This window comes from Eumetopias jubatus, unplaced genomic scaffold, assembly GCF_037043125.1.
Source record: "Eumetopias jubatus isolate StellerSeaLion01/CBP00866 unplaced genomic scaffold, mEumJub1_p1.0 scaffold_17, whole genome shotgun sequence".
Lineage (NCBI taxonomy): Eukaryota > Metazoa > Chordata > Mammalia > Carnivora > Otariidae > Eumetopias > Eumetopias jubatus.
Genome location: NW_028274823.1, coordinates 89,262,410 through 89,271,382, shown reverse-complemented (window position 1 = coordinate 89,271,382; position 8,973 = coordinate 89,262,410). Strand labels below are relative to the sequence as shown.

At 57.6% G+C, this 8,973-nt stretch overlaps 2 protein-coding genes across 2 annotated transcripts; both read left to right on the top strand.

Moving 5' to 3' along the window:
* Positions 1-2,905: 2,905 nt before the first annotated feature.
* LOC148162241 (melanoma-associated antigen 8-like) lies at positions 2,906-5,800 on the top strand. Its single transcript, XM_088019895.1, is given in 5 exon segments — positions 2,906-2,988; positions 4,400-4,474; positions 4,546-4,694; positions 4,754-5,518; positions 5,521-5,800. Coding segments are annotated over 5 exon segments (1,230 nt in total). The 3' UTR covers positions 5,679-5,800.
* Positions 5,801-6,531: 731 nt separating this feature from the next.
* On the top strand, positions 6,532-7,850 carry LOC148162240 (melanoma-associated antigen 4-like). Its single transcript, XM_088019894.1, is given in 3 exon segments — positions 6,532-6,579; positions 7,219-7,735; positions 7,738-7,850. Coding segments are annotated over 3 exon segments (678 nt in total).
* The last annotated feature ends 1,123 nt before the right edge of the window (positions 7,851-8,973 follow it).

Here is an 8,973-nt window from a genome sequence, read left to right as displayed (position 1 = left end):
GGAAACAATGACTTTGAATAACACGATGTACCAGATGGACCTACCGGATATATTCAGAACATTTCATTTAAAAAATATTGGAATACACAATCTTTTCCAGTACATGAGGCATTCTCCAAAAGATCCTATGTTAGGCCACAAAAAAGTCTCAAATTAAAAAAGATTGAAATTGTATCATGCATTTTTCTTACCACAATAGTATGAAACTAGGAAGCAATTGCAAGAAAAAAAGATGGAAAGAGCACAAACACATGGAGGCTAAATAACATTCTACCAAATATTGAATAGATGAAACAAGAACTAAAAAAGGAAATCAAAAAATATATGGAGAAAAATGAAAATAAACTACAATGATCCAAAATCTTTGGAATGCAGCAAAACTATTCTAAGAGGAGACATTATAACTATACAGGAATACATCACAGAGCAAGACAAATATCAAATAAAAAACATAACATTATACTTAAACAAAAACAAAAACCAAGCCAGTAGAAAGAAAAAAAATAAAGATTAATCAAAAACAAATGAAATTTAAACTATAAAACAAAACCCAAGAAGACCAAATTAATGAATCCAGGAGCTGTTTTTGTTTTGTTTTTTAAAATTTTTTATTGTTATGTTAATCACCATACATTATATCATTAGTTTTTAATGCAGTGTTCCATGATTCACTGTTTGTGCATAACACCCAGTGCTCCACGCAGAACGTGCCCTCTTTAATAGCCATCACCAGGCTACCCATCCCCCCACCCCCCTCCCCTCCAGAACCCTCAGTTTGTTTTTCGGAGTACACCCTCTCTCATGCTTGGTCTCCCCCTCCGATTTCCCCCCTTTCATTCTTCCCCTCCTGCTATCTTCTTCTTTTTATTTTTTCTTAACTTATATTGCATTATTTGTTTTAGAAGTACAGATCTGTGATTCAACAGTCTTGCACAATTCACGGCACTCACCATAGCACATACCCTATGGAATGTCTATCACCCAGCCACCCCATCGCCCCCACCACCCCCACTCCAGCAACCCTCAGTATCCTGAGATTAAGAATTCCTCATATCAGTGAGGTCATATGATACATGTCTTTCTCTGATTGACTTATTTCACTCAGCATAACACCCTCCAGTTCCATCCACGTCATTGCAAAAGGCAAGATCGCATTCCTTTTGATGGCTGCATAATATTCCATTGTGTATATATACCACAACTTCTTTATCCATTCATCTGTCGATGGGCATCTTGGCTCTTTCCGCAGTTTGGCTATTGTGGACATTGCTGCTATAAACATTGGGGTGCACATCCCTTCGGATCCCTACATTTCTATCTTTGTGCTAAATACCCAGTAGTGCAATTGCTGGATCTCCCTTGGGTGGGCAGAGGGGTGGGCCCTGGTCCTGCTGGGCTTCACGCTGAGGATGCAGACAGAGGACTGAGGGACCCTGGACCCCCGCCCAGCCTCAGTCTGGAAAGGTCCGTGGTGGCGGAGGGGGGGGTGGTGATGGGAACACGTGGTGAGTCCTGACTTCCGCATCCAGGTCTCAAAGACCCTGGATGCCTTGGCAGAAGGAGAAGGGCCTCCCTCGTTGGGCAGAGGGGAGGCCTCAGGTCCTGCTGGACTTTATGGTGAGGATGCAGAGGGAGGAGTGAAGGACCCTGGACCCCAGCACAGCGTCAGTCAGGGAAGGTCCATTGGGGGGAGGGGGGCTGATTGGAACACGTGGTGAGTCTGGACTTCTGAGTCCGTGTCTCAGAGAGACTGAGGTGAGGGCCTGATGAAAGGAGCAGATGCTCAGGTGGGCAGAGGGGAGGGCCCTGGTCACCCCGTGGTGGGGGTGGCTTGGGGAGGCCAGGGTTAAACCCTGAGGGAGGACAGAGGGGAGCCCCGCAGAAGCCCACCCATGATGTCAGTCTAGGGAGCCCCCCCTGGGTGGGATGGGGACACGTGGCCAGTGCAGCAGACTTCTGCATCTGGGTCTCCCGAGAACCTGGGGTCCTTGGTGGATCGAAGGAGCAGGGCCTCGCTCAGGGGGGCAGAGGGGCAGGCCCAGGTCCTGTTGGGTTTACGCTGAAGTTGCAGAGGAAGGACTGAGAGACCCTGGACCCCACCCCAGAGTCAGTCCCTAGAGGCCCGAGTGGAGGACGGGGACACCCCGATTGTGTTCGTGCGTGCGCTTGTGTGTCCCCCACTCGCCCATCCGGGTGTCCCAGACACGGGATGCCCCGGTGCCCAGGAGCCGATCCACAGGCAGTAGGGACAGGCAGAGGCATAGGCACCCAGGGAGTCCTGGTGGAGATCAGAAGAAGGCCCGAGAGACCCGGACGCCTCATCTCAGCCTTGGGAAGCCCTGGGCTTCGTGGCTGCACGTGTTGGCCACAGACTTACCCCGGTGGGCTCAGGGCAGGGAGGGCCTTGGTGATGGCAGACCAGCTTGGGGACAGCAGCCAGAGTGGCCTAGGACCTGCCAGGGCTCGAAGCAAGGACCCCCAAGGGACTCCCCAGGGAGCCCGCAGGACCGCGGCCCTGATTCAGCCATGGGAGACTCCTGGGATGGAAGAGACCACACGGTGCATGGCCACTTTGGCCTCAGGGCCTCCGAGAACCCCTGGCCGTTTGGATGGAGCACTGCCTCGAGTATGCGGGTGGGGGGCGGTGGCCCACGTGTTGCTGGGTGAAAATACGAGGACCGGAAGGAGGACTGCGGGATTGGGGACAGAGAACAGTTTCGGTCCCGGGAGGCCCCAGGGCCAGATGGTCACCTAGGGCGTGTCCTGACTTCCCAGCCACGTCTCCTAGAGCCTGGGGTCTGGGTGGAAGGAGCAGGCTTCAGGGCCGCCCAGGCTGAGCCGGTCCTGCCAGGATGGAAGGGGAGGACCAGAGGGAGAACTCACTGGGCCGCAGTACGGACAGGCCATGGAGGAGGACCCTTGTGGAGAAGGAGCCCATGCCTCCTGTCCGGGGGTCCACATCTGGCTGTTAGAGCCTGAGGGCCTGTGGTGAGAAGGAGCGGGCCTGGGGTGGGGCGGGCCTGTGTGTGTGTGAGGGTGGAGTGCGGGGTCGGGGGGGGCGGGGCACGGGTCCGGTTGGGAGTCAGGGTGAGGACCCTAGGGGAGGACTGGCCGTACCCCCTCCACCCCATCTCAGCAAAGAAGCCAGGGCACCGGAGTCTGGCCGTGCCCGATCCAGGGAGGATCGGTCAGCGGGGGCCCAACTGGCACGCATGCTCACTTGTCTCATGGGCCAGAAGGCGGGAGTCCTCGGGGAGCTGAGGTCTTGGTCTGAGGGGCACATGGCTTCTGTCTCACGTTGGGGACCTGGAAGAAGGGCAGGCCCTGGCAGGAAGAAAGAAGATTAGCGTCCTGGGGGCCTGAGGGCATCCCCACCCCAGGACAGAGGGGCCTGTCCCTACTACCAGCCCTTTGGGATCTTGCCGGGGGCTGAGGGGGGAGATGAAGACGTGGCCCTGGATGAGGACGTGCTGGCTCCTCCCCCTTTTCTCGGAGCTCTCAGGGAGGTGAGGACCATGCTGGGAGAAGTCGGGGTCAGGTCATCTGGGGAAGCGCACCTGGGAGACACACAGGAGTCCCTGCTCCTGCCAAAAATCAGTGTGGGGACACCCGAGGGAGGAGTGAGTGACTCCCCACCACCCCTCGGGACCAGGAAGGATGGCCCAGAAGTCTGTGCAGCCCCTACCTGGAGGCCCTGGGAACCCTGGGTGGGGCCTGTCAGGCTGAGTCCCTCCTCCTCTCCAGATCCTTCCTCTCAGGATGGAGAGGGCCTGGGCCTGAGGGTCTGGACTCGGGTAGCAGAGGAGGCAGGTGCCCTGGCTCTGGGTCTGGCCCTGATGGTGGGGGGCAGATGAGAATTGAGGGGCTGCCTCCCACAGCAGGATCCTTAGGGCTCAGGCATTCCCTGCCGCTGCTGCCAGCCCTGGGGAGACGGGCGATCGGTGGGCCAAGTTATTTCAACTGACTTTTCCTTCTGGCGTCTCCCAGAGATGAGGCCTTGGCACCAGGAGGGTGGCCTCCGGTCAACACAGGGAGTTTTCCCAGACCTTCCGTGGGGTCAAGGTATAGACAGAGAGGTGCGCCCATCCCAGCACAGATGGCACCCGAGCTTGGCCGTCCCTGGGATCCCGAAATGAGCCCTTAGACCTCTGGCAGGCGTGGGCAGAGGTGGGCCCCCCTCGCTTGTGGTCTTGCTGTGACCCTGTGGCCTCAGGCTGCGGGGGTGCGGCCCAGGCCCTGCCAGGGGTAATAGCAGTCCCCTGAGGGGCCAAGGAGGGGACCAGCCAGCTTGGACGGATGGGGACCTCACAGAGTGCGCCCCAGCCCTCCTGCCCCACTGGGGGCCGTGGGCCGTGCTCTGTGTCTGCACCCCGAAGTGACTCCTCCTTTTCTCCTCCAGGGGCTTCCAGTATTCAGAGTCAAGGCCTAGGTCTGAGGCAGGAGCCTCTAAGGTCCCAGAGCAGGGGAGGTGCAGGTGAGTGCCAGTGGTCAAGGTGAGGTACTTGCTCTGAGCATGGAGCCAGGGGCTCGCCCGTCCCACCCCAGAGGGGACCCCTCAGCACCCAAGTCCGACGCAGCGCACTGTCAGCTCCGGGACTTCAGGCCTCTGCTGCCTGGGCTGCACCCTGAGGAGCCATCCCACCTCTTTCTTCAGGTTCAGCCCGACACAAACACCATGCCCCTGGGTCAGAGGAGTGAGCTCTGGAAGCTGGAGGAAGACCCAGGCCCGGCCCAGGGCCTGGTGGAGGCACAGCTGTTGGGGGCTGGGGAGGAGAAGGTCCCCCGCACCCCCTCCTCCTTCTCCACCTTGGCCTCCTCCCAGTCCACCGCCCCATCGGGCTCCTGCTCTGCCCTTTTCTGGTCCCCTCGGAGAAGGGGTCTGCTGCTGGGTTCCAGAGTCGTCCCCAGAGCTCTCTGAGTGCCTGCCCCTCCCCCACTGCCCAAGCAGCCACTGCCTGCAGCCAGCCTGACCAGGGCTCCAGCAGCTCTGGTGAGGAGGGCGCCAGCCCCCGCGAGGAGCCCAAAGAAGCCCAGCCGGGGCTCCAAAACATAATCCAGGGGAAGCTGGCCGACCTGGTGGAGTTCCTGCTCCTCAAGTATCACACCAAGGAGCCGACCAGCCAGGCAGAGATGCTGGAGATCGTCAGCCAGGATGCCCTGGATGCCTTCCTTGTGATCTTGGGCCACGCCTCCGAGTGCTTGCAGCTGGTCTTTGGTATGGATGTGAAGGAAGTGGACCCCAGCGACCACTCCTACATTCTGGTCTCCATCCTGGGCCTCACCTATGATGGGATGCTGAGCGGTGAGCAGGGAGTGCCCAAGACTGGCATCCTGGTGGTGCTCCTGGGGGTGAGTCTCCTGCAAGGCGACTGTGCCCCCGAGAAGGAGGTGTGGGAAATGCTAGGGGTCATGGGGGTGTATGCCGGCCAGGAGCATGTCATCTACAGGGAGCCGAGGGAGCTCCTCACCAAGGTCTGGGTGCAGGAAGGGTACGTGGAATACTGGCAGGTGCCTGGCAGTGACCTTCCTGCTATGAGGTCCCATGGGGTTCCAGGGCCCACGCCGAAACCAGCAAGTTGCAAATGCTGGAGTATTTGCTCCAGGTCAGGCGCGGGCAGCTGGCTTCCTCCCTGGCCCTGTCTGAAGGGACTGTGAGAGATGAGGAAGAGGGGGCCTGAGCCCTGGGGTCCGCCAGGCCCTTTCCAGGCTGTGCTGGGTTCGGCAGCCTCTCCTGCGGGGTGCTGGGCATGAAGTGAGGCCACTTGCTGGTTCTTCCCTGTGTGTGTGTTTTTGTGTGCCCGTGAAGACAGAGCCCTGGGCATTTTAAGGAGTGCAGGGCCAGGGAGGGTTGGGAGAACAAAGCAGGGCAAGGAGCCTCCTGCGGGTGGGGGGGTTGTTTCCTGGGATGACTCCCACATCCAGAGCTTGGTGTCCTTGAGGAAGCTCTCCTGTGGGGTTCCTTGCCATAGAAGGTTTCAGCTGCTTCAGGGGCTGATTGTGTGAGTACCATCCACTCTGCAGCATTTGTTCTTACCCAGTCCAAGAGTTAAGAGTTTTATCATGTTCTTGGGGTGCCTGGGTCCTCTGTTGGTTAAGCGTCTGCCATCGGCTCAGGTCAGGATCTCAGGATCCTGGGATCACACCCCACATGGGGCTCCCCGCTCAGTGGAGACTCTGCTTCTCTCTCTCCCCCTGTGTGTGCTTTCTCTTTCTCAAATAAATAAATACCTTTAAGAAAAAGTTTTTCTTCATGCCCTGGACACCAGCCTGGACACCTTGCCTACTTGCTTGAGCTCTGGACTGAAATCACAGGGCATTGGCCTAGGGATGGGTTGGAAAGGTGCAAGAACGGAAGAAGCAAGAGACGAGGGTCAGAAGCTGAAGAGAGAGAAGTTTGCTGGTTCTTGCTTCTGATGCCTTCCCGACCATCATTGTGCAAATGCCAAAGGCAAGCACGCGCACACACGTGTGGGGACGGGGGCAGGAGGGCCCAGGTTCTGTCAGGAGTCAAGGTGAGGACCAGAGGGAGGAATGAAGGACCCTGGACCCAGTAGAGAATCAGTCCTGGGAGGCCTCTGGGTGAGACAACGGTGACATGAGGCGTGTCCTGGCTTCTGCTCTGGGTCCCAGAGACACTGAGCGCTTGTTGTGAGGAGTGGCCCTCAGGAGCAGGGATGAGGGCACCAGCCATCCAGGGAGTCCAGATGGGGAACAGAGGGTAGGGCTAAGGGACCTGAAGGACCCATCTCGGGGAATCCCTGGACTGTGTAGCCTGATGCGATGTCCACAGTCTTTGCCCGTGGCTCTCAGGGCAGGGAGGGCTTTGGTCCGAGGGAACAGGCCTGGAGACAGCAGAGACCGCATCACCAGCGGTGCTGCAGCTCATGCTGAGATCCCTGAGGGAGGGCTCAGGGAGGGACCTGGACTCCAGAACAGGGACAACGCACTGAAGCCTGCCCCTGCTGTCCGCCCTGGGAGGCCTGTTTGTGCCAAGTCCACAGGCGGTGTGTCAGGACGTCCGCATCCTGGTCTGACAGAGGCTGGGGGCCTGCTTTAAAAAACCGGGGGTCAGGACCTAATGGAGGAAGACCCAGGCCTGGCCCAGGGCCTGGTGGAAGCACAGCTGTTGGGGGCTGGGGAAGAGGAGGTCCCAGCAGCTTAAATAAGGAGGGTTCGAGCACCTGGGAGGAGCCGGAAGTCACGCAACCCTCTCTCCAGGACAAACTCCACGTGAAAGTGGCTGCCCTGGTGGAGTTCCTGCTCCACAAATACTCCAACAAGCAGCTGACCCGCCAGGCAGAGATGCTGGAGATTGTCAGCAAAGATTACCAGGACGACTTCCCAGTGATCTTGGGCCAAGCCTCCGAGTGCATGCGGCTGGTCTTTGGCGTGGACGTGAAGGAAGTGGAGCGCAGTGACCACTCCTACATCCTGGCCAATGTCCTGGGTCTCACCTGTGATGGGATGCTGAGCGGTGAGCATGGCATGCCCAAGACCGGCCTCCTGGTTTTGGTCCTGGGGGTGAGCCCCCTGCATGGCGACCGTGTCCCCGAGGAGGAGGTGTGGGAAACGCTGGGGGTCATGGGGGTGTATGCCGGTCAGGAGCACATCATCTATGGGGAGCCCAGGGAGCTCCTCACCAAAGTCTGGGTGCAGGAAGGGTACCTGGAGTACTGGCAGGTGCCTGGCAGGGACCCTGCCCGCTACGAGTTCCCGTGGGGTCCCAGGGCCCATGCTGAACCAGCAAGGTTCAAGTGCTGGAGTATGTGCTCCAGGTCAGGCGCGGGCAGCTGGCTTCCTCCCTGGCCCTGTCTGAAGGAGCTGTGAGAGATGAGGGAGAGGAGGCCTGAGTCCCAGTGGCGGCCAGGCCCTTTCCAGGCTTTGGTGGGGTCGGCAGCTTCTCCTGCGGGGTGCTGGGCATGAAGTGAGGCCACATTTTGGTTCTTCCCTGTGTGTGTGTGAAAAGAGAGAGCCCCGGGAGTTCTAAGTAAGGCAGGGCCAGGGAGGGTTGGGGGAAGAAAGCAGGGTGAAGAGCCAGCATCTCTGGGGGCCTGTTCTCTGCGATGACTCTGACATCCAGAGCTTGGGTTTCTTGAGGAAGCTCTCAAATGTTGTTCCTTGGAGTAGAAGTTTTAACCAGCTTCGGCAGGTAAATGTGTGCGTGACATCCACCCCACAGCATTTGGACTTACCCAGTTCAAGAGTTTTAAGAGTTTTGTCATGTTCTGGAAATAAGGTGGGAGATCTTCCCTCCTTGTTTGGATTCTGGAATGAAATCTCGGGGCATTGGCATAGGAATTTGTTGGAAAGGTGGAAAAATGGAGCAGTCAAGTGATGGGGTCAGGAAATATGGAAATAAAAGATTATTCATTTTTGCTTCTTACTCCTTCTCGTCTGTCATTCTGCAAAAGTAACATAGATGCGTGCGCCTTCACTCACTTAGTTCTTCAAGAAAGGAGGAGAAATGACATCTCAGCACAGAGGGAGCCCTGCTCACTGGCTCCTTGATTCCCAGACATGGGCTGAGCTCTGCTCTCTGGAAGGCCCTGTGTGTGAGCAGTGGGGACATTAGGAGAAGCAGGACACGTCCCACCCTTAGGGGACAGTCTAGCAGCTGCACTCATGGCAGGAAAGTGGGGAGAGGTGCCCTGAGACCTGCAGAAGTGGAAGAAAGGTGAGGGAGTGCGTCTCCCGGGGCAAGCACTGCAGTGGAAGTGCCCCTGGCCTGGGTGGCTCAGGGTGTCAGGTCACCGTGCTTCCTTCTGTGCAGCTGATCACCGTGAACCTGGGGGGTGACAGTGGCCCTACTTGGAGACAGGGTGCCTTAGAGGTGGGAGCAAAGTCTGAAATGGATAATTGCTCTGACATGTTCCTTCTGGATCATGGACAAACCAGGGAGAAATCTCCTCCTGGGGCAGGAAAAGAAGGTATCCTGCACTCTCATCCCAAGGCCTTGAACACAGTGCACAGACT